This window comes from Perna viridis, chromosome 15 (assembly GCF_037379345.1).
Source record: "Perna viridis isolate PV_CMFRI_1.1 ecotype Kerala chromosome 15, ASM3737934v1, whole genome shotgun sequence".
NCBI classification, from domain to species: domain Eukaryota; kingdom Metazoa; phylum Mollusca; class Bivalvia; order Mytilida; family Mytilidae; genus Perna; species Perna viridis.
Window position 1 is genome coordinate 24,134,511 of NC_142459.1, and position 26,459 is coordinate 24,160,969.

At 32.8% G+C, this 26,459-nt stretch overlaps 1 protein-coding gene across 2 annotated transcripts; it reads right to left on the reverse strand.

The window, feature by feature from the left end:
- Positions 1 to 812: 812 nt before the first annotated feature.
- LOC148597550 (uncharacterized) lies at positions 813 to 26,193 on the reverse strand. 2 transcript variants are annotated; one of them, XM_088563790.1, is made up of 13 exons: positions 26,155 to 26,193; positions 23,714 to 24,888; positions 23,176 to 23,251; positions 22,170 to 22,264; positions 20,376 to 20,623; positions 19,700 to 19,803; positions 18,934 to 19,066; positions 17,168 to 17,249; positions 15,754 to 15,844; positions 15,010 to 15,158; positions 14,332 to 14,473; positions 6,799 to 13,420; positions 813 to 5,525 (listed from the first exon to the last, which is right to left on the reverse strand). In XM_088563790.1, the coding sequence occupies exons 1-12, from the start codon at positions 26,163 to 26,165 to the stop codon at positions 13,276 to 13,278; spliced, it is 2,451 nt and encodes an 816-aa protein (XP_088419916.1). In that variant the 5' UTR covers positions 26,166 to 26,193; the 3' UTR covers positions 813 to 5,525; positions 6,799 to 13,275. The 2 variants fall into 2 exon arrangements, with proteins under 2 accessions (XP_088419916.1, XP_088419915.1); XM_088563789.1 differs by lacking the exon at positions 26,155 to 26,193 and adding an exon at positions 25,733 to 26,106.
- Between the last annotated feature and the right edge of the window lie 266 nt (positions 26,194 to 26,459).

Genomic DNA, 26,459 nt, shown 5'->3' on the forward strand with positions numbered 1-26,459 from the left:
ACAAGCCTAACATTGGACAGATTACCCAACACATCCTCTGATAAATCATATCCTTCTACTCTTGCTGTTTGAACAGTGCAATGTGCTGTTATATCTTGTGGGCAAAGATGGCAACGTTTAAGCTGAACTAGAGAATCAAACAAGCATCGATTTCCTCCATTTAACTTTGTTTTTCTCAGCCATAAGTTTCCCCACAATTAATTATTGTCACGAATAAGCGCTATCATCATTGGTGTCATATTTTTTTCTGGATGGAAGATCTATATCTGCGTTATTAGCAAGTACAATGGCAACGACGGTGTTATGCCCATTCATACAAGCAACATATAAAGATGTTTTGTTTTTATTGTCCCAACCATTAACAGTGCTACCCTTTTTCAGTAGGTACAACACAAGATTTAAATGATTTCCTTTGCACGCTGCATATAATGCTCATTCACCATTTTTATCAAGTACTTCAATATTCATACATGACTCTAGTAAATAATCTAAGACATGTGTATGTCCATTGCAAGCAGCTCCATGGAAAGGATTATAATAATGAGTATTAACCTGCACACTTTTGTCGAAAAGAAATTTTAATACGTCAATAAAGCCATGTTTCGAAGCTGCATACAACGGGGATTTCCCATCTTGTACATAAATACTCAAATCGGCAGAATTATTTAAGATGTATTTAACTATGTCAAGTTTGCCACTTTTACACGCTGCGTATATAGGAGGTTTATGCACTACATTAATATAAGCACTCTTTTCTACAAGATATGTAACTGTTGCACGACGTCCACCTCTACAGGCCCCGTACAGTGCTGTTTTTATTTTTTTTTTTTCTATTGTTGGCATGTTTATATCAGGCCCTTTACTAATAAGATAATTAACAATGAAATTAAATCCATTCTTGGCCGCGCCATAAAGTGGTAATTTGGAAAAACAGTTTATTGTTGTTCCTTTTTCAACAACTCCGTAATATCTCTAAATTCATTCTTTGAAGCAACATACAAAGGCGAAGCGTTATTTTTGTCCAGCAAATTAACAGACGCCCCATTAATTACAAGGTATTCGACTAATTCAATGTATCCTATATTTACTGCTGCGATTAGGGGTGAATAGAACTCATCATTTAAAGTTGCTCCAGCTTGTGTTGGATACCTAACTAATGTTAGAGACCCATACGCACACGCTCCGTATAATGGTAATTCACCTGTTTTACTCCTGTAATTGATATCGGCCTTATAATGTTCAACTAAGCATCTTAAGATACGGCGATGTCCTTCTTTTGCAGCTGCCCAGACAACGGGATATCCTTTTACACATGCACCTAATGAAATGATGTATTTTATAGCTTTAAACGATCCACTCTCTACAGCTGCAAACAACACAGAGTTTCCGTTTGTATGCCTCACATTCACAAGACCGGCCATTTCCAGCGAGATAAGTGATTATATGCAAGTTTCCGGTATTTGCTGCTGCATAAATTGGTGGAAACATATAAACGTTGATGACTGCACCGTGTTGTATCAAGTACTCAACAGTTAGAAAATGACCATTTCTTGCTGCTTCGAACAAAGGTGAACATACATTATCATGACTGCAGTTAACTGTAGCTCCTCTGTTAAGGAGATATTTCACTATATCTAAACGACCTATTCTAGATGCTGCTCAAATCGGTAAAAAATCTGTAGCATTTACAGCTTAATAGCTTTATGACTTTATAGCTGATTTGATCAGAAAGAAAGAATATCGTTTGGCTAGATCCTTCAATCTCAGTTCCCGCTATATAGATGGCGTATTATCTTTAAACAATCCTAATTTCGGGAATTTGATACATCGCATCTACCCAAAAGAACTTGAGATATAGGATACAACAGACACTGTGAAGTCGGTCTCATATCTTGACCTACACTTAGAAATCGATGGTAAAGGAAAACTATTGACCAAACTATACGACGAACGTGATGACTTTTCATTCAGAATTGTCAACTTTCCTTTCGTCTGTGGCAACATTCCTTCGGCTCCTGCGTAAGGAGTGTTCATATCACAACTCATACGTTATGCCAGAGCTTGCCGAAACTACGCAGACTTTTTGTATCGTGCTAGAAGTCTACGAAATAGGCTTCTGGAACAGGGTTATGTTGTTACAAGATTGAAGTCATCACTACAGAAGTTTTATGGCACCAATTGAATTTGTATAAGGACGACTTTGGTTATAAATAATCAATAGGAAGGCAAACGATTTTTTGTTACATGATTTCTTTAAGGATCCAACTCTGTTAAAGTGCATGTTTGTATTCACATATTTTGGTCAATCTTGTCCATTAAAAATACGGTAAACACAGGTTTAGAAATGGGCGTAGAATATAATTTTTCGCCGGGCGGAGCGAGTCGAAAAACAAACCAAACAAACACACAAACAAAAACATCTAAGACCTTTTCACAGTTTTTTTTTAAAACTGTAGGTTTATGTTTGTTTGTTCCAATTTGATAAATACTCGGAAATCAATTAAATTCAATGAAAAACATGAATATTCATTATTTTTTTATCTTAGTATTACCACAAGTGGCGACAACTCTCATTCTCAATTGTGTTTGGTAAAATCAAAGTACGTATTTCCTGAATCAATTTATATCGATCGTGCGAATATTTACGCCTCAAATAATCGTCAAATTGCAAATAAAAGGAAAGTACGAGGATCGAATTTAAATGTATCTTAATATAAGCTTATTGTTGTAAATATTTAATAAATATCTTTAAATTCACCATTTTGATTACAAAGGACAATACAAAAAGAACACGCCAATTTCATAATGCATCGCAGCAGTGTGTAAGTTTGCATGATATTCAGGTTTGATGTCGGTTAACATGGAACACCTAGATGAATGAACACAAAACTCTACGACATAATGCGTAATTAAACTACAAACTACTAGGTGAAATAAATTTGTCCAAAACAAAACAAAAAAAAAAATGCGTGGCAAATGACAGCACTTTATATAAGTTTCTTGATCGGATCCACTGTCCCCTTTTTGTAAATATTTAGGTCTGCCAGGGTCTACATGTAACATCAAAAGACAGCTACAGCATTCCGAGCCTCGCGGGGTTTTTATATCTATTTATATGATTGCTTTAAAAATAATCAGACAACTTGAATATATCAGCAGTGAACGACTGATTGCATAGAAATCAACATGATAAGAGATAAGATGTCAACTACAGTTTTGTATTTTAATTGGATCGTTGTTAATACAAATGTAGAGTCCTAATTTGTCAGTGTATTACTTTCTCAGTAAACGTTTTCTATAGGCTTAAATAACATAGAATTAAATTTGATATTTTAAGAAATACCTATAAAATGGACCTAACTATCTGGCTTTGAACCTAAATGGGGTATACCAATGGGACTATTTTCCTGTGATAGTGTAAGATAATTACAGATTATATCTGGTTTTTCAAATATAAAGGAGGCTGCTATATCAATTCTTATCTTCGATCTAAATTGAAAAAAAACCCGGATGTTCCCCTTCCCCTTTATCTTTGGGCAACTTTTTGATGCTTCCACTGCGTTGAACATGGTAAATTTCAAAATCAAATATATGCATATGTATATACACCACTACATAGAAAAATATATCAAACTCATTTTGAAAATGTCTAAACAAAAGTATGTAAAACATATACAAGCGTGGATTTAAGGGCGTGTGTGCAGTTTTAAATTTGAATGATAATTGTTTTTTGTAAGAAAGGAATCTTGAGTTTTTACAAATTCCGCCAGTCTATACCCCCTCCCTCAAATTTCCTTTACTTGTTTTGCTCGGCTTTTGCTTCTGCTAACGCTCCACCACCCCTCCACCCCACACACACACACACAAATATCCCGAAGTCCTGGATCCGTTTTATCAATAACACACGTATTTTTGTTGTGTATTAGATATAATGTCTCACTAACTCATTGAATAACTGACAATTTATACTACAAGTGTTACAATCTGAATGATGAAACCCGAAAATGTTAAAAAGGTAACCCGTAAACAGTACATGTACAACTTACCCTCTCACTTAAAATCTCAAAATGTCTGTAATCAACTTTAAGAACCTTTTGAAATCTTGATACTTTAGGAATGAGTATTTTTGTTATGTCAATAAATGATGTAAAAACAATTATCCATGCATTAAAAATATTCATACCAGGAAGTATTTACCACAATCGGTGGTAATTACTTAAGAAGACAAAAAAAATGGGGTATGTTCACAAGGAAACAAATATCTATAGAATTTTTTCTATCTTGTGAGCAAACAAAAAATAAATAAATAAAACTATGGGAAGTTAATGCTCTACAGGTTTTAAATCATCACACTGAGGGTGTAAGTTGTCTTCAAACTAATAATAAGGTATGGATAAATTTACCAGTGATTTCTTCCATATCTCTGAATCGAAAAAAGAGAAGCTATGGGAAGTTATTGCTCCGCGGTGTGACGCTTGTTACCTCTTCTACCATTTTGCTCATTTCAGGAGCTCATATTATGTTCCAAAATGAAAGTCTACATATATGTTAAGATTTAGAATACCGAAGAGCCAATATAAATCATATTGTGTTGAAGAAATCAAACAAAGCCGTATATAAAATAGATCTATATAAATGTTTTATGCTCAACACACAAAAGAATCCATACAATCAACATGGATTTCTTCCGATAAAGGAAGACAGATACAAGAAGACTCGGCCCCATGGAGCCTGTTATAACCGTCTTACAAAGACGTTTGGAGATACCGAACATTGATCAAACTTGTGTGTCGTACAAAATAGTTAGCACAGTATGCTAAGTGAAAGACGGCAATCCAGAGATTCCTTGTAACAACTGTGAAAAAACTAAAGTAAATTTTAAGGGAGAAGATACAACAGAAGACTTATGAAGTTGCCGTATCGAAAAACATTATTGTGCAATAACTTTAAATGATACAATTCTTTTTCCGTCCTACAATACTTGCACTGAAATGGAGTGAAATTTAACGATTATAGCCGATGGCAGAAGGAACATGTCAATAGAGATGCCAAGATGTAAGTTACGCATGATTGATTCGCAGACTTCCATAAGGGGCACTGTCCTTACTTATACATAGAAAGAACACCAAGATATCAAGCTACAACAATTAATCCATCAATTATTAAATACGAGAAAAACATTAAAATTTTCATAGGTGATCAAAGTAGTTGGGTTATTTATGTATACAAAAATCTTCGGTCCTTAACGGTCCTTCTCCATGACAACAACTGGAGACCGAATACAAATACGATTGTAATGTAACAATGTTCTGTGTTTCACATATAGACGAATGGTTTGTAATTGACCCTATCATAGCATCTCTGTGATGAATTTTGTCTTCGTATCATTTTTTTAGAATTTGCTTGTAAATTCCATTCCACATAGGACAGGAATACGATGGAAGGTCGTGGAAAATTCTGTGGTGATGGATAAAACTGTTTGTTTTCAAAGGTCTCTCCGCATCACTCACATAGGAATGACATTTCTATAAAAAGAAAGCAGGGTGATCTCCCTTTTTTTATTACAAACACAAGTATAAGTATACCAAGCGTCACATTTGGTTCGATAATCACTGTTACTAAATGATGAAACTTGTTTATATTCATAGAACAGCATCGGTTGTACACTACTTATTTGTTTAACAAAGACACTAAACCGAAACACTTAACTGGGCGATAAAAAAAGATTATTAGAGATAAAAAAAAAATATGTGCTTTAACGTAAAGATGCTTTTATGCTTCATCTAATTATTCAAAATGAAAAAAAAATTGCTATGTTTTGTTTCATACATTATATCAATCACTATCCACGAGGTCAATGACCGATGTTTGCCGAAACAGGTGTTCCAAAGATAGATTTATCGTGTAATATATGGTATGACTTGACGTAGTGAAATAACAAAAAAATAAAGAAATAAAAAAAATAAAGAAACAAAAGTGGCATAACTTTACCTAAAAAGCCCCTGGTTGCAAGTAAGCAAGCTTACTTCGAGGCTTGGGTTCAATACAAACAAACACTACAATGAACCCAAACCCCGGAGGAAACCAGGTAACTAAAGCTAATTTCGAGGTTAAAATTCATACTCTTTCTCTTCTGAAAGTCTGCAAGAGAGTGACGATTTCGAAAATGTCCGGCGTGTTTATCCTCCCCGCGACCGCACTCGATTGGATCTCACACGTTTGAATTTCATTGGTCGCAATTAACACACTTGAATTTCATTGGTCGCAATCAAAATCATTTGAATCCATAGGACGACGCTAATTAGGAGGCGGATACCATCTTAAACTCGTCCACATCGCACTAATACACTTTAGCAAAGGGATGGAAAGGGTCAAAGATCAATGGTTAGAATGGTTAAAGTCCAAAAGGTCGTTGGTCAACTTCCGATAATGTACATTATCTTGAAATAACAGGGAGGACGTAGAACAATGAAATCGTAAATAAAATAGATAAAAATAGGTGTATCTAGTTGTACAACTACACTAAAGACAAGAAAAAGGGACTCCCTTCTTACAAAAATGGGGGTACAACAACCCCAAGATAGCATATCAAACATAAACATTTTCACAAGCGTTTACCTGGTAGAACTTCATAGCACGTCCAAAGCAAATTTGGGTGTAAGTGACTTGAAAACAAACTATAGCAGGAAAAAACGTATAATAACAAAAGAAAAGTCATTAAACAATCATACAATCAAAGAACGTAGGAAATTAAACAAACTTCGAATGGAGAGAAAAAAAAGCAAATTCATGACTTACCCAATACAACCCCAATAACGGGTAAAATCAAATACACGCGACATGTAAACACTGAGAGTATGAAAAAATGAATTTAACCACTAGAGCCCATAACACGGTAAAATCAATGAAAAGGTTGGGTGCGTCTGTAATACGTGATGAAATGGTCGACTTTAAAAATCTAATTGTAATAAAAATGAAAGGCAATACACCATTCAAACGCTATTAACGTTCCAAATGTAAACATCAATTGTAAACCTTGTAAAACTCGTTCTTACACCTGTAATGTAGTCATAAAGCACAATAAAAACCGTTAAAATCAATACATGGGCTATTGAAATCACCAGTAAAATGGGAAGTTTCAAACATCTGCCCAATCCGTGAGACATCTATTCATATTATACAATCCATTGAACAAAAAGAAAATCAAATCATAATCTAAAATCGATTCAAAGTGCCCATTCAAGTATTACACAAAGACAATGAAATTAAAGTCGATTTACAAAAATAATAAAAAAAAACAATTAATGTTTATTAAAATGTATAATTAAAAAAAGCAATATAAACACAGAAACATAACTCTTGTCATAATACATCCCCATTTCTTATACTTACCTGTTTATATAATACTATATGATATTACTTAGGCCACTTAATGAGGATACCAATGGGGGTCGTTTCTTACCCTCCCAACCTGTAAGCCCCCTAAGACCCCCCTTCCTACATCAAAAGGTCCCCATGTTTCCCTTATTTGTCCCCCATCTAAGTCCACTTCCGGTCCCACTTTCCCTTCCGGTCCACGGCCACCGGATCTGACGTCGTAAGCATGCGTATTGGGGTGCACCTTCCGAGTAATAATACTTCTAAAACTCGTACTATACTACTGGGGTTCATCTTGAAATTCGCAGCTCCTCTATTTTGTTTCTTTTTTATCGTCTTGATGAATTTGGTTGTGTCCTAATGTAAACATTGGTTTTGTAATTGGTGGACAAGGGAAGGGCACCTTTAAATGTGCAACTCCTCTAATACAGTTGAGTAGAATTCAGTGAAACTTTTAACACATTCTTTTTCATACAACCCTAGAGCCGTTTAGGGTTCCACACGCACTATACCTATTCGCACGCAAAACACGCACAAAACGCACGATAAACAAATGCTCTTAGTGATTAAATACTTACAATCAAGACAGACGAAATATAATACTGACTTGTAGGCTGATGACTTTAGATTGTTATGGCAAGGGTATAGATAGTATCTATACAAAATTATCTTTCCATTTCCTGGCTGTTAAAATTTGGAATGAACTATATGTACCAGCAGCAATAAATTGTTCTAAACTTTATATTTCTTTAAGAAATAGTGTTTTCAACTCTCTTTTCAATGTCTCAAAATTTTTGATAAGTAATGGATTTACAAGTTATGTATAGAACCTACATACAGCTAATGATAATCACATGGTGCTCGATTCATGTAATAATCATACATGGTAATCATATGACAATCATGCGTTTGACCAATGATAGTCACATGATTATCATATGATTTTCATATCTTAATTTGGGCTTGAAAACATCGGGTAATCATATGTTTGTAAAAAATATGATTATCTTACGATAATCTTGCTATAATCATAATTATGTAAACCGAAACGTATGATAATCATATGGTGCTCGATTTTTATGACAATCATATGATGCAAACCATATGAATCTCAAGTGTGACTGATTTAATAATACATGCAATATATTATTGGATAATTGTTTTTATATTGTATAATTATTTAAATTGTATTTGTGTTTTAGAGGGCCTCAATGAAATTAGAGTTATTTTACTTTAATTACTTTCTTCCTTACTTACTCCATATCGCGTGTTTTCACGTACGTTTGTATCGTGCATGTCAAGTTTGTGACCTTAAAATGCGAATATAATTAAAAGACCAGAAATAATGATGAAATATAAACATGAATAAAAAAATCTAAAAATTCAGTTAGCAAGCTAACAAATATATACCCCCTTCAGGTGGAGTTAAAAGTTAAATTAAAAGTAAAACCTTAAACCCTTCAGTTTAAAAATAATAATTATATTCCTTACTTAATGTAATGGCAAACATTCCTATGAAATATAATCAAAATACCTTGAGCAATTTCGGAGGAGTTTTATAGGCAAAAATTTTAATGTACTAAATAAAATTAAGGTGAATTATCGAGTCCTCCAAAATGACTTACACGTTATTTTCTTCACACACATCAATATATTAACTTTCCTTTAAAAAATCCTGAAAATCATTTAAGTAGTTAAGGAGGAGTTGCACTTACAAGAGATGTGGACAGACAGACAGACAGGATAATTCATACTATCCTAAACTGTGTTTGAATGGGGTATAATCAAAATGTAGGCAAACTGACGAGTCAAAAACTGTCACATTTAGTTATTGTATTTATTAAATTTTTGAAAGACATATCTGATTAAACAAGCATGTTCAATACAATAATTATTCAATGACATAACAATAAGACAAATGAGGCAGGTGCTTTATATAGTAACAAAAGGGGGGTTTGATTTACACTATATTGTAAGTGAGTGGTTGCTGCGTCAGTTATCATAAGCTATGTCACTGTAAAAAAATACAAAACTTAATAAATGAATCATCAACTTGACTAGAGTCTAATGACTACATTTTCATTGTAAATAATTGGCATTGGTAGAATGAAATCATATTGAGCATGGGCACCAAGACATAAGTAAATTACAACAAGTTCATTTTGAAGTTTTCATCATGGTAAGTTCAGGTATTCTATGTTCAGTCAAAAATTTGTGTTAAATAGTTGCTTCTCCAAAAAAATCTCAAGTTAATGATAGTTAAAAAAAGACACTAAAAGGACACATCAATACTGAGTGTGGGGCATTTGACACAGAAATGATCACAATGATGATGTACAGAGGCTTAAACCTACAGGAACAAGTGAAGATACAGCAAGCATTTTCATTAGATGGAACCTATTTCATTGAATTACCCTACCAGTGCACCCAGTCCATGCTCCCAATGGAGTCCAAGTTGCTCATTTACATTTGTTGCTTTGAAAAAATTATTTGGGTTATTTTATGTTCTTTGTTCTTTGATATAATAACTTAGGACTTACATGTCATATTTTAAATTTATGGGCTTTATTTGTGATGTTGAAAATTGATTTGACAATACTGACAACCTGGGAACTTCACAACAATATCATATTTGAAACATCACAAATAGCAATTTTCAGACAGTAACAATTATCACTGTGCTTGATAAATTTTCGCAATGTTTTTGCAAAATTACATCTGTCGATAAGGAAAGAAAAGATGGCTTTGTACGTATAGTCGAACACTTTCTCCTTCAAAAGACCTACTTTTCACAGTTACTGTAAGCTCTCTAAGACTCGAAGAGTAACTCTTTTCTGAACCTACGTGAAAATATAAATACTATTTAAATCATATGCCACAGAGCCCCACTGCACACTCTCTTATCATTTTCCTTACTGAACTTTTAAAATGGAACATGACGAAAAAGAAAAAAATCCTATATTATAGATAATTACACTTTTATTTAGGGACAACAGAAAACAAATTATCTATTATCAAGTATTGGTCATTTTTCATATTCTCCACTTCAGGGCCATTTTTTAAAAAATTTAAGCAAAGGGAGTAACTTCCTACAAATTTGTCATCTGACAGACTGGTTTACTGTTTAATGGGAGCAATGGACAGCAACAGATTTCAAATTCAAATATTCAATTCATAAGAGCTGCAGTAAGTACCTGGATACTTTAAAATAACTTATTTAAAATAATTAAGGTATTTACTGAAGTGAATAAAGTTTAAGTTTCCAAGAAAAATGCTTACTGTTTTCCGTATCCCCAATGAGACCGGCAACCAGGTTGTCAGGTGTTGGTGGGTTATGTCCCTTTGAAAAACTTACTAAAATGGCTTGCATTCCATAAATACTAAAAAAGGACTATTATTGCAAATTGACTGGTGACACTTCAGGATTACATTAGTATACCTTGCAGAATTATCCTTAATACATTTGTATGAGTAAGAGTAACCAAGGGCACCAAGGTTATAGCAGTAATAAAAAGAATGTAATCCAGACAAAGTCCAGACATGGAAAACAGACATACACAACAAAGAACACAAAGTAAATAAATTCATATATATTGCACTACAAAAATGTAATGTAGTATCCTAACAGGAACAAATCTCATAATTGACAGTCTTACAATCACTAAGGACAAAAAATCAATAATTACCCATATACATGTAAGTTAATGATTAAGTTCATATTATACTATTAAAAGGTACAATAAAATTGTTTGGCCAAACACAAATCACCGATATGACATTACTAAAAATAATTTCATAATAATACCATCCATCAAGTGGTTACAAAAAAGTAGCAAATATAAAGTAATTTTATCATATAGTGGGTAATTTTCACAGATGCGAAACTTTGTGATTTATTCTATGAATAAGAGTCAATAGAAAGGGTCAACAGGAAATTACTGTGTGATATCTGAACTTAAATTTGCACTTCCTCAAACCTAGGAAATATAGCAAAAATAAGACATTTGTGAAAAATTCCCTACTAGTATGTTCCTAAAACCATTCACTACTACAGTGTAAATCTCTAAAACAAGTCAATTTGAAGATGTTACCAGGGTTATCTACATAAGACATAAGAGATACATGTATAACAAAATTATTTTAACCAATCAGATTACAGTAATTATCTCAAATTAATTTATTAAAAAAAATCAGGGATCTGCTGGAGAGTTTTGTTTTGTACATAAAATTGTACATAAAATTTTATAAAACCATGATCAGATCAGTAACTTTCCATTGATTATTGATTATCCAGCAATCACAAATTTACATCACACAGCTGTAAAAATCAGTTCAGGGATTTATCCTGTTTATACAAAAGAAATGAAATTATCTTATTATTATATAAATAATTAATAACCTGCACTGCAACTTAAATAAGTACATGTATAGAAGATCCAACTTTGTCATTCAATCATTTTAATTTATAAGTACTTCTCCGCCTAAGAATCAGGCAAAATGTGTATAAGGTGTGGCACATGATGAAAAAATACAGAGATTTTATTGCATTATCCAGGTATTTATATCAGACAACTTTCAGAAATAACCATCAAAGCGTTCGTAAAATCCACCTTTAAGATATTGATAGGTCAAATTTAGTTCAAATGCACTATGGACAAATTTTGTCACACTTTTTCCTCATATAAGCAGTAAAAAATATCTACATCACAGATGCTTCAGGATAAATTCAAATAGCTGTTCAGATGTTTTCTAGATGTATCGAATATATTTGAGGCAAAAAAGACCAAAATGAGAAATATGATGTGCGACACATTGCCTGATTCTTACACAGAACGGTACTTAATGTTATGAACATGCAGCAATACATTAAAAAAAGGACCATACATGCCCTGTTTAACATTTTCTGAATAAAATCACAGAACTGCATTGTACTTTAAGTTTCTATCATTGTGTGCACTGGTAAAGGAGTAGTTCTTGACAGCTAGTAATTTTCGCAAAACATTTTTTCCATCTTCTCCTGTGAAACAAATTCATGCCGAAAATTTAAGAAAAATGACTAACGAACTGCTGAATATTTGCTCTCAAAAATAAGCTATAATACAACAATTTTTATTCAGGAATATAATTTTGGAGAGCAGATTGGTGAGATCTACTTGTCTTAAAATGCAAAGATCTACACTCTGACCAATATAGCTCCATGACATAAAAGGTAGTAGGGTTATCAAGACCTAAATTTTGTCCTATGATGTATGAAACATAAATTCACTATTCATAACAAAATATTCAATTACAAACACATAGACTGCAGCAAATCATAGATATCACAAAAAAAATTGTTTTACTTTCCCACCAAAATTATCCATCTTCAATGGTTTTGATATTTAAGGTGTTTTACCATCTTAAAAGATTTTCGAAAAGTCTGAAGAAAAACATGGCACAATTTTACATACTTTAAGGTACCAAATATTTTGAGTACAATTTATATTACACAGGGACAGTGGATGGATTTTACACTCCCTGAGATGTTCACTTTTCCCATTTTAGCGTTCATGCATCGTTTATCGTGCATTTACACATCGTTTTGCGTTCATTTAAACAAACGATAAACGTACGATAAAAGCGTTCATTGAAATGCACGATAGAAGCGTATGTTTAAACGCACAATAGGACCTTCGTTTAAACACATAATAAAAGTGTTCGTTTTCATGCATTTGGAGAGTGTTTAGCGTGTGTTTGGGTATCGTGTGTGCGGGAAACCTAAATGTCTCAAAGAGTGTAGTAGTGTGCTTAAGTATTTAATAGAAATCTGGAATAGAATTGGAAACTAATTTGTTGTTTCACCAAACAACAAAAATCACGAAATTGGTACCCCTTTAACAACTATGACAATTTCAGTTGTCATTTCTGTAACTTCTGTTTCTGTCTTCTCTTGAAGTTTGGGGGAAGCTCTACCATGAGGAAGCTATCGTCAACACTTTTCTTGCAGTATTTATAGAACAAATCAGCTGATTTACACAAAATATCATCCAAATCTATACTCAAACTGAAAAAAAAAATAAATATCATGAAATACATAATTGTCATGTTCAATTTCCCCATTTCAGCAAATGTGCATTGTTTATCATGCACTTACAATCGTTTTGCGTTTGTTTAAATGCACGCTAGGAGCATTCATTAAAATGCATGGTAGAAGCGATGGTTTTTTTTGTACCAATATTATTTCCTTTTTTTCAACTTTTTTTTTTAATTTTGTATTTTCATTAGTTCCTTTTTCCATTTTTTTCTTTCTTTATTTTCTAGTAATATTACTATTTTCCATCAATTGTCTATAGTGTGTTTAAACGCACATTATAAGCATTTGTCTATGGTTTATTGTGGGTTTAAACGCAAATATGATGCATTTAAACACATGCTAGAAGCCCTAGTTTATCGTGGGTTTAAATGCATGCTAGGAGCCCTGGTTTATCATGGGTTTAAATGCACACTAGGAGCCCTGGTTTATCTTGGGTTTGAACACACACTGGGAGCCTTTGTTTATCCAACAATAGAGGCGTTTGTTCAAATGCATGGTAGAAGCATACATTTTTCATGCATTTAGTGTTCGTTTAGTATGCATTAAGGCGTCATGCATGTGGGAAATCTAAATGTCTAAAGAAGTGTACTACCAGGAACAAGAAAAACTATACATTTACATATATCGGAAGGCGAAGAGGGAAGCAAATACAGCTTATGTGATAACCTGTCAATATTAATGATTTATTGAACAGACAAAGGTAAAACAAAAACGAAAGTGACAACGATTCACAAGCTAGTGTTTAGTTTAGAATCATTACCTTAAATAGTTTGGACAATTTTATCAGTGAAAACAGTACTATTTTATAAGATTTTTTACGATAACTTGATTGTTATCTTGTATAGTTATCAGATTTTATTTATTTTGATTTTCAAACTTACTTGTTTATAACTGTGAAGACAGCAGCTGTGTCTGTACTTAGTAACAACTCCCCTCGACATTCCTCAAGTAGAGCCAAACACATAAATAACTCAAATGTGTAGTCACATTGTGTATCTAGTCGAAGTGTTCTGGTAATACCACCTACAACAGAAATGTGAAGTTTCTGATGAAATCTATATAAAAAAAAACATATGATAATCTTTATACAGAAAAAACAGATGAAAATCTATACACAGAAAAAAACAGAAGAAGTGGAGACAGGAAGTAAGAAAATTGGGAAAAATTAAGCATAGTAACAAAAAAAAAAATCTTGACTAACATAAAAAAAAATTACAAAAAGTTCAGGTCAAAGGGCAGAAACAAGCAGTAAAAGAACAGGAATGATGTAAATATGTTTGTCATATAGATAGTAGTGATTAACAAAATGTTCCAAGAGTAAAAATTGTCATAATTCATACTGTGAAATAATATAATGAATAATGAAAAATTTATCACTTGTGCCAAGTACACATTAAATATAAGTTCCTCCATCTCTTTAAATCTACGTGTTCTTTTGGCACTCATGATAGTTATTTCTTCTTGTCATTAGTCACTTTAAAAGTTTTTTTTTTGTAAATAAAACCAGGTTACATTTATCACACCACAAATGCAGCATTATTTGCTAAAGAAAAACTGACCCAAATTTTCAAACTCTTTCATGGTTTGTCTTCTTCGTGCATTTTCAGCCTCTAGTGAGGAGAGTTCTAAATGATGACTACTGAGTATTTCAAAACATCTAAGTGAATCAATAAAAGACATTTCTCTCTTAAAGCCAAGCAACAACCACCTGTAAATAAAATAAAAAATTTCAAAATTTTATTATTTTGTTTCATTTGAGAGAGATGAAACAGGTATCAGGGACAAATTTAGAAGTAAAAAAAAAAAACAACAACAGAAAATTGTGTATGTTGATTCTCATAACATATTTTAGGTACACCTTAAAGGACAAAATTGTTCTGTTATTTGCTCTGTTTGGTGACCTTCACCCCTTTAACATCAAATCCTGTATAGTTAATTTTTTATAATCATGTATTATGTCGCAATATACGAAAATGAAACACTTACATACCCTCATTAACAATTTGAGAAAGGTAGCTAAACAATCAACAAGTTGAAAATTCCATCATGGTTACAGAATTGAATTTATACATTCCTACATGTATTGCATCATGCCAATTAAACATTGGTGAATGTTGGAATAATACTGGCTCCATATTTTTGAGTTAAAGATTACAAAAAGTAAGTACCTTTTAAGTGTGACAGATATGAACAGAATTGAGTAGCTACTTAACCTAATTATGAAAATATTGTGATCAAGGTTATAAATGAAGACACGAGAACCACCGTATAGACACGTAGAGCAGAGATCTCTACAATATTACCTATGACAGAACATTAAGTCTCCCATATCGTGTTTACGTAGATGGCTTAGGAGTTCTAAATCCATCTCTTCCAACAACTCAACAACCAGTTCTGTAAAGAAAAAGGAAAAATTGTCCAATACAGGCATCTGACTTCATCAATGTATTTCAAAAATTACTAGCCCATGCACAGTAAGAAAAATACGAGGCAGTTTTATTTTTTTTTTTTTTAAATTTTAAGTTAATGTGCAGTATAAGGGAAAAGCTCAATTTTTGGAACAAACGACCTGAAACATTTAATTAAAAATTCAAGTTCTGGGGATAACAGTATGCTTGTGAAGATTTAATGGTCACAGATTGCTTATGTTAAATGCTAAACCTGGAGGTAGATCCTGTAGTTTGTAGTTACAAATACTATTCAAGCACAGATGTGGTGAAAGTGTCATTGGTCTGCACATTAAGCTACAAAACTCCTGCATTTGATATCATGCACTTTTTAACCTCCATTATGATTTGAATCAAAACCTGAAATAGGAGGTGCACAATGGGGGACATGTAATAAAAATTCTGTGAAAGTTTCGTTCAATTCAAGAGGAGTAACAGATAACCGATGGGTCCATCTGTGTAACAGACAGACAGACACCCCTTTCACTATATACAAAGCATTTTTTCATTTTACTTCACATTGATTTCAAACCAGCCTATATGAAATTTAGACACTGCTATTTTCATGATGGTCAAGGTGTTTCATGGTACAGAAAAACCCATTGAACCAATGATGCATTTTTGTTCTACATAAGCTATATTTTTATGTAATGATAAGTCCTTTCAATATTCTGAACAATATTCTAAAGAAAACTATACATACATCTCCCACTAAAATCAACCATGACAAACCAAGACCAACATTTCCAAAGTGCCAATTTCATACACAATTAATATATATTCTATCTTGAAAGTGCAACAAACAAGTGGTGACCAAAAAAAACTGTTGGTGGTTACTGTTGTTTCTACAGGCTTGTCTAATAAAATGTTCTAGTTATGTCTGCAAGATGTCTAACCATTGGCCTTGCATGCAATGCTCTGTATTGACATATTTGTCAAAGTAATCTACAATATGTTACAAAAACTTCTCCCCGTCAGAGACAAACTGGAGAAATAACCACAAATAAAGAGAAGTTTTTGCTCATTTCTCCCACTAGATTAGGCTCTGAAGACTTAGTACAGGCATTTTCACTGCGATGGTGGATAAGACCAGTTTTTGAAGCATGCTAAACCTCCTGCTTCCATGAACATGATGAAACAGACAGAGGGAGAAATAGATGGAGGGTAATCACATAGGAGAGGTGTAAAAAATATGGTAACACATATAGCATGCATGACATTCTTAATCAAAGTCAGGACCATGCTGAAGTGAAGTATAATTTTAACATACCAATTTTTCTGACCATACCATCCTCAGTGAAGTCATGTTGTATTTTGGACATGTAGTTAGAAAAACACCAGTATGTCTCCACCTACAAAATAAAATGGCTTGATACAGTGAAATCTGTCTAAACCAAACCCATTCTGAACTCTAAGACTTTGTTCTGTGCAGACAGATGTTTGGTTTTTCAATGTTCAAAATACATGCAAGAGGTTTTCCATTAATCAAAAACCAGGTAAATCCTATGATATGGGTGGCACAGCATAATTTTTTCCCACTAAATATTGTGTTCCAGTATAATATTTATATTATATGTATGTTAAGTAGTATAACATTTTTTTTAAAATTTACAATAAATGGCTCAAAAAATGATTTTATAATTCCCTAACAAAGCAACAAAATTTCACACAAAATAAAGAGTTACCCCTTTTTTCAATAAATTTCCATGTTTTCTTTTTAATCAATTTCTGATAAGAAGACTTTGAAAAGTGTCTGATTTAGACTGGTGTTTGGTATAAACAGGAGATTGTTTTAGACAGATGTTTGGTTTAGAAAGTTGTTTGGTTTGGTTAAGACAGGATTTTGGTTAAGACAGATGTATGGTTTAGACAGGATTTAGGTGAAGACAGGAAATCGGTTTAGACTGTTTAGTTTAGACAGTTTTTGGTTTAGAGAAGTGTTTGGTTAGGTTTAGACATGTGTTTGGTTTGGATAGGTAATTGGTTTAGACAGTGTTTGGTTTAGACAGGTGTTTGGTTTTGACAGTGTTTGATTTGGTTTAAAGCAGTTTTTGGTTTACAGTGTTTGGTTTAGACAAAAAATGTGGTTAAGACAGGTGTTTGGTTTAGACAGGTTTTTGGTTTGGATAGGTAGTTGGTTTAGACAGGTGTTTGGTTAAGACAGTGTTTGGTTTAGACATGTGTTTGGTTTTGACAGTGTTTGGTTTGGTTTAAAGCAGTTTTTGGTTTAGTGTTTGGTTTTGACAAAAATGTGGTTGACAGGTGTTTGGTTTAGACAGGTTTTTGGTTTAGAGAAGTGTTTGGTTAGGTTTAGACAGGTGTTTGGTTTTGAGAGTGTTTGATTTAGACAGTGTTTGGTTTGGGTTAGACAGTTTTTGGTGTTAGAGAGGTGTTTGTTAAGACATGTTTTTGATTTAGACATGTGTTAAGTTTAGACAGGTGTTTGGTTCATTTAGGGATTGGTTTAGACAGGTACAATGTTGTAACTATTCTAGTTACCAACAGATCTTGTATAATATCACTATCTTATTTTTACTAAATTCTGGTACCAATTTGTTTCTTATATGGTAGTAATGGCCACAACCTATTTAATTTAAAAAAAAAACCAACTTATATGTATTTCTTATCCATTTTTAGACAGCCAAGAAACGGTAAAGTAACTCTTTACAAAGCAGTGTTTTTTATAATTTTTTCCTTTGATAGCAGAAACTGTTCAAGTTTGAATAACAATTTGAAGTTACACATGTATTATTGAAAGAAAGGAAACTTTTTTTCTTCTGTGTAAAAGCTGATTGCTTTGTTAGGGCACTTTAAAATCATTTTCTGAGCTATCCATTGTCAAATAAAAAAAAATCTTTATACTATTTGACATACATATGTAATTGCTGAGAAATAGTGCAACAAAAGTATGTTTGAGTTAGATACATAGACGGATGGAAGTTCCCAAGTTATACAGTATTCTCCTCCTCTAGCAAGCAGAGGTATCAAAATGTATTGGCATGAGAACAGCTGTGGCAGATTGTACTAGTATATTACCTCTGAATCAAAGACAACAAGAAATCGAGCCAGTATGTCATTCATGCCTTGTGCATAACCAATCTTTGGATAGAATGCTGAAAATGTCAGTAAAATCTCCCGTAATACTGTCAGGTTAGGGTTTAATGCTCCTCTGAAATGATAAACATTAGGAAATACTAACATTAACATTAATGTGTTGAAAAAGGGAAAATCGTTTGTTTTATTTTTTTTTCAAACAACTCCCGAGGTGGGTTTAAAATGTAAAAAAAATCCTGAAAAAAATGCAGTTTCAAAGTTTCATATTGCTCTATAAAATGCATCATTCTAATCTTTTATTTTGTTTTGTGTAAGGGATAAAAATATAAAGTTAAGTCTTTTCAAGAAATGCCTGTAACAGGGAAAGGTTGGGGGTTACAAAAGATTTTTTTTAAACACATTTTTATTGCTAGTTGTAATTCCATATGTTAAAAAGCTATCAATGGATATAAAAAAAAACCTAAAAAACATACTCCACTCTTTGGGATGTTTGAAAGAGATCCTTGAACTTTGAAATAGAAAATCATTTAAACATTTTCCTAAACATGCTAAAAATGACTGAAATTTTAGATTAATAGTGGTATACCTCTAAAAACCATTCAAAAGACTGGTGTAATGTGTAATAATATGTAATGATAAATTCTGGATTTGAAAAATTGGAATTCAATATTAAAGCTGAAGAAATTTGAGTCTGCATAACTTGAAAAATGTAACAATGCATTGTTTGATGACATGAATATAAACTTACTTAAAGTAGTCCTGATCTCTGTCAGTTCTTGGTACATCTTTATCAACAACACGTAATTGACTCCATAAATTCCTCACATTGATATTTTGTCTGTTTACCAAAACCTGAAAAATCAACGAAAAATTAAAACTCCATGAAGAAAATGGTTTTGAGCCAGCCTACATTGTGTGTATGGATAAAATATGGTATGCTACTAGACTAACATGGCTAAAATGTGCTGACAATTTTCAGATCATTCTATAAGTTTATCCCTGTATCAATTTGATCTGATGGAGCAGTGTAGCGAATAGCATAAAAAAATGCTTGCATATACCTGTACAGCACTTAAATTGCAACATTTTTTTCCAATATAGAATGTAAAGTCTCTCTGGTGCACCATGTACATGCAGATATTTTCCCATTTTTTCTAACTGCCTGATATTTTCTATCTGCTGTAACCCTAGAAATGCATGTGCTGATATCTACTGATCAGACTCTCTGTAATATTTTATGTCTCTACTTTTGAACTGTTGTTATTCTGTTTGTAACATACTTGAACATGACATTACTGTGACGTTTACTTAACAGTATGCCCATCTGTGAACTAGCATAGTACAGTTCTAAAAGCAAGGTCTGTTTCAATGACAAAAGATCCTTGTTTTAAAATGGATGAAGAAAATCATAAAAAAGACTTTACCTGTGCTTGGATCCTCATAAAGTCAATCTTTTGCTTCAGTTCAGGAGAAGAAATATCAAGATTTGGAAAGTTTTTGGACAAGGCTTTAAAATCTGGATCCCCAGACTTCATTTTGCCAGCCTTTAGATTACTCTGTAAAACTTCAAACTCCGAGATCGGGTCATGGATATCTCCATCAGGACTTCTCACACCTTTGTTACTGGTATCAATCTGGTACCTTGCGACCAAGCCTTGCTCCAATAATGAAGCTGCAAAATAAGTAAAATGCCCACATATGTAAATTTAATGTTACTGTCATGTTATATAAAGTTATTTTGAACTAAGATTTTCCCCAATTTCTTTGATTTAAAGCTGAAAATTGCTCAACAAACATGTAAGGGCATCAACTTAATCATGATAATGTTAATTTCTTACATTGTAGTGTGATTCCTACATTAAGTTGAAAGCTAAATAAAACAGTCTGTAGCATGTGTTATATGGTGGTCTTCTTGTAAAAAACAAGTTTAAGTCCATCCAGATAACTATTTTTTTTTTTATCTAGTGTCTGAGATTCCACTTTCCCATCACCCACGGCAGGTGAAATTTTAGTGCGGAAAAATCACTTTTGTTCCATTTTTCCATTGGCAAGTAGAAAACTTGACCTTTTGAAAAGATTGTTTAATTTTCAATTCAGGGAAAGCAGATTTCTATTTTTAGTTGTCCCAGACCCATCGAAATTTTTTTAAGCACATCTGACATTCGGTCAGACACAAGGTGATGACTTGTCTGACCGAACGACAATTTGTCTGACCGAAAAAACTCTGAACAATTTATCGACACGCTAACATTTTTGATGGGGGGTGGGAATCTCCAAGTACATTTTATTATCAAGCTGATTTTAAAACTACTGGGTATGGGCTCTTGAATTTGTTAATTTGTCACCATTATTCATTTTGACTAGAGTGTATCTGATGAGTCTTCATAAACGAAACGTGTACTTTGTTTTAAGTTCTTTGTATTATATATTGTTGATTTTTTAAATTTGAAATAAAGTATTGTTATTAAATTATAAAATCTATTCTCAATCTCTGGCATAAAATATAATCATTTCAAAATTCAACATTTCATCTTGATAGTCAAAACATTCACTGTCTTCATAATCATCATCATTGTCAAATGAAAATTTGTTTTATCAGATGTTCAATTATTAATCTTTATCAATTTCGATGTAAAAGAAATATACTTGATTATTTTTTTCATTATTATTTTGACAATATAATGACCGCATGTTTCACATGTAAACGAGTAGCGAGACAACGGAAGGGACCATATATCAAAGGACGAAATGACGTGTAGCGAATGAACCGGAAGTTACATATTATTGTTTACAATCAAATTGATTGACTATCTCGCTAGACTGTAGACTAATTCACGTAATTATTAAAACGTTCTAGTTTTATTATTCACAAAAACCACTTCAGTTTTGAGAAAATCTTCTTTAACGTAAGAAAAAAACATCGGACACCCGGGCCGACAAGCAACGTGTATTTACCGGACCCGGGACAATTTTACCGGACAGGTCCGATGGTCCGGCAGGTTTCGATGGGTCTGGTTGTCCAGTGAAAACCTAAAATTTGAAAAAAAGCCTAGAACACTAAAATTGAGAATCTATTATTTCTGCTTTGGCTTAATTTTGTCTAATGAGTGTTGTTTCATGAACAATTTCTGAGAATTTTGTAGCTTAATGTGCAGACCAATGACACTTTCACCAAATCTGTGCAAATAGTATGTGTAACTACAAACTACAGGATCTACCTCCAGGTTTAGCATTTAACATAAGCATCGTTTTCCATCTTGATTTCTGTTCATGATATTTCATAATGTAGTCAATCAACAGATCTTCTCTTTCTCTGAAAAATAATTGTAAACTACAACATGTATACAATATACATAGACATATCTATTGTTCCTGAAGTAGCCAGATGTACAAAATGTACATTGAGTATCTGAAAGTATGATTGTCTCCATATACTTAAGAAGCATTAAGGCTAAAAACCATACAAAATGTGATACATGAGTGGTAAGCTATCCATTTTTGATATTTTATTCAAAATGTAATAAACAGAAGTAAACAAGTGGCTTTTCATATAACCTTTGTTCTTATACATATACATGTATACAATAAATTATATAATTCAAAATTAAGGGAGATACATGTACAACTGTATATGACACTGAAATACAAAATAAAAATGGGTCTCCATACTTTTGGGTTCACATCCTCAAAAGAGGTAGAGCCCCCCCACCCCCAACCACTTCTAATGAAGAATCAAAATTGTTATTGCCTTGTTATCTAAGTGTATTCATTTAAAAGAATCAAACAGTAAAAATACATGTATTTCACATTCTCTGCTTCTTAGAAATGGTTGCACTTGTTACCAAATCATATGACACATATTTTGTCTTTGAAATGTTACTTTCAATGTAGGTAAGTTCATTTAAAGTCTGGGGTAAGTCATTTTTTGGAGGCCACTTACTCATGGTAAGTCAAGTTAACAAAAATATCCTAGAACACTGACCTGGGTAAACCTAACACCTGTCCAAACTGAACCAATTTCAAGTCTAAAAAGGGTTTGGTTTTACTGTCTATTATTTTCCCTTCTTATTACTTATAAATTGACAGGTCTGCAAATAGCATGTGCAATGTATGACAGATGTTATCTCAAGCACATTTACCACATCATATGACATCTTTTGCTCAACATATTATTTATGCAAACTACATATACATTTTTTGAACTAATGTACATGTACAGTGTACCTTGTTGTAGAGGAGCATGGGAATAGTCCAAATAGAAAGTGCCATACTTCTTTCCTGATGCTTGGATCCACACCACCTACAATAGAAAAAGAACTGTTTTCAAATTTACCAGTGTCAATTTACACCATTAACTGTAACTTGTGGTAAATGAACTTGAGAAAAATATACTAGAAGTTTTGTCATGTATATGTAACATTTTGTACATGTACCTGAAATTAAAGAACTTTCCTTCTCAAAACCTTCAGCTTACAAAGGAATGTATCATATACATGTATCAGTTTACATGATGTAAATGAAATATTACTTACACATAGTATGTGTACATAATACAGAATTTAAGGTAGTTTGTTCATGATGTTTATGTTGCTTACTTACATGTACATGTATATACAATGTATGTGTACATATACATGTTTCATGTTTCATGATCCATATGAATATTTAAATTTACATGTACCTTAAGTGACTGAAAAGTAAATGGACTCAGACTGACAGATGCCAGGAAAACATACAATTAAGAAAATCACAATAGCCTCACCCATAAACACAGCCTTTCTGAGTGCATGTTCATCCACAAGTCTTCCATCTTCATCAAAAAGCTTGTTGAAGTCCTCTCTACAAAGAGGCTTTTCTCGTTTGAATGCTGGACTAAACATCCCATCACACTCAGCACCAGCATCACCTGAATTTGCAATGTTACAGTCCAAATGCAGAGACATTTTCTTATCACTTTCCCTAACAGGGACTGCCTTCCCTGGAATAACAAATTCTCCCTCTCCTAAAATTATTTGTTCATATGAATTGCTCATAATTTGATTGCCTTCATGAGTATTTTTTATATTCGATGGTTGCTGACAACTACATGTATCATGCAAGTCAATACTACTTATAATCTCCAACTGGCCACAGTTGTGTTTTGAATCAGGAGTCATTTGGTCCACATTACAATCATGTGTTTTATTACCAACAAAAGAAGAGCTTAATTTCAAATCAAGTTTATTTTTGGAATGATCTGAAGTGCTTTGTAAACATTTTTGACACTGTCTATGTGTAGTATCATGTAAAGTTTGGCAAGTTATAAAATCTTCTTCACAGCATTGATCAGCACTCTCTACAAAAGGAGTTTTATCACAACCTTGTTCAATAAAAAAACGACCCGAGTCACTGTTCACTTCCACTTTTTCGTCACTTTTTACATTTAGATTTGATTGATGTTTACGAATGAGCTCGTCATTCCTTCCAGAAAATTTCTCATCATTTGTTTTTCCTAAAAGAGTGAAATGATTAAAGTTATGAAATTCTTCTACCACAATATGTTCTTCTTTATTACTGATCTGAACATTTTCACTTTTTTGTGTTACACTGCCAATATCCCTTAAATGGTTGATCCTTTTATCAGTACTATTTTCCAATCCCTGTTTTGAAGTAGAACTAATGGAGCTATTATTACTAGCATTTATACATGTAGCTTCAGTCTTTTTTACACGAGTTTGATCTCTTACTCTGCTTTCTGCCTTTACAGCTGATGTTTTATGAGCACCTTGCTTGTCTGGTGCACCCAGTGATGGTTGAAACACAGAATGATCTGAATGGTTATTACTAATACTGTCAAGTCCTTCCAAGGCTTCCTCAGCTACATCTGGTAATACATACTCAGTGGTCTCTACATCCAAACTATCTATTAATTCAAAAGATTCTTCATCACTTGAAAGCCTGGAAAAAAAACAAATAAAAAAATGCACAACCAAGTTAAATTTTAACTGAAAATGAAAATTACATTTACGTTCTCAAAAATTGATGACTTGTGAATATTACAACTTCAATAAACATTCAAAATATATTCTACCATACATGTTAAATCTCCCTTTTTAGGAGGAAGACTCCATTTTTGAGAAAGTATCCCTGGTGGGAAACACTAATTTCTCCCTCTGAGCAGAAATACTGCACAAATTACATGTATGTTCTAAATGACTTATTAAATTGATATAAATACAATGTTTATGTAACATAATAATCAATGAGAAACAATCAACAAGTAATTAATCCTTTTGTTGTACTCAATGACCCAAATTTTAATTAGTAACCTTTAAAGTCTACCCCGGACTTGACTTTTTATGAACAACTCGGTGGCTGTTTCTAGAAAAGCAGAGGACGCTTACCCTACTGGAGCACCTGGTCCATGCTCTCAGTTTTTAGTTGAGTCCGAGTTGCTCATTTACTTTTGTTACTTTGTATGTATGATTTTAGTTTCTTTATGTTCTTTGTTGTGTATGTCTGGTCTTTGTCTTTTGATTACCGCTATAACCTTGGTTCCCTTGATTACTCTTTGGCAGATTTTATATTTTGGTCTAATCTTTGAACTTGGGATTTGTAGCAAAATTATGCTTTTCTCCTGTGAAAAAAAAAGGTGGTCACTCTAAATCTCCTTCTTAGAAAAGCTGCAAAGAGGGAGATCTACTTCTTCGAGCACTCAAAATGTTAACAGGTATGTTCAACAGTCTTTACAAATTTCATTGCAAGTGATTTAAGCAAATAAAATAACATATCAATATCTGACCTTCTGCGCATTTAACATGTACTACTTGACATTAAATAAAAATGATTTAATTATCATTTTAATTAGGGAATTTCCCTGCAGCAGTTTTCACAACAAGGAAGTTGGAATACACTGTAGATTAGCAAAGGAATGTCACAAAAATCGGAAGAGTTGAAAATGAAAATATGTCAATCATTGTCAATTAACTGATTCAATGAACATGTGAATGTGAACACGGCATAACTATAACCATGTAAACAAATCTGACACATCAACTGATAATGAGCATAAACATCGAATTTTTGTTCTTTCCAAAGCAAAATAATTTAAATAATTCTTTTATGATTTTTTGAGACTCCTCAGCATGTTCGGTCCTATACATGATGCATATGCTCATCAAAACAGCACGTTTGCCATTAATCAAATTACTGTCATCTGCACACCTTTCTTCCATTGTCAGTCTGCAGTAAATATATGAAACAAATTTTATTGAGGTAAATGGATAGTGTGAAACGAAAAAAAAATGAAAAGAAATATAAAAAACAAATAATTTAGTTAAATTGAAACGGAGTGAAAGTGATTTTTTAAGTTCGGAATGGAATGGGTTGAAACAAAAAATGAAACAAACTGAAGTGATTTATTTCAATTAGAATGAGGGAAAATACTGTGTCGGTATATACAGTCTAAAGGATTGTACAACGATACCGATAAAGATGTTAACACACTATAATAAAATATATAATGGTCA

Excerpts from the sequence above, each read along its gene's own strand:
- LOC148597550 (XM_088563790.1), bottom strand. Across the intron at positions 15,159-15,753 it reads GACTTAATGTTCTGTCATAG|GTGGTTGTTGCTTGGCTTTA; the intron begins GTAATATTGTAG and ends TTTTATTTACAG. Across the intron at positions 14,474-15,009 it reads GAAAGAGTTTGAAAATTTGG|GTGGTATTACCAGAACACTT; the intron begins GTCAGTTTTTCT and ends TTTCTGTTGTAG.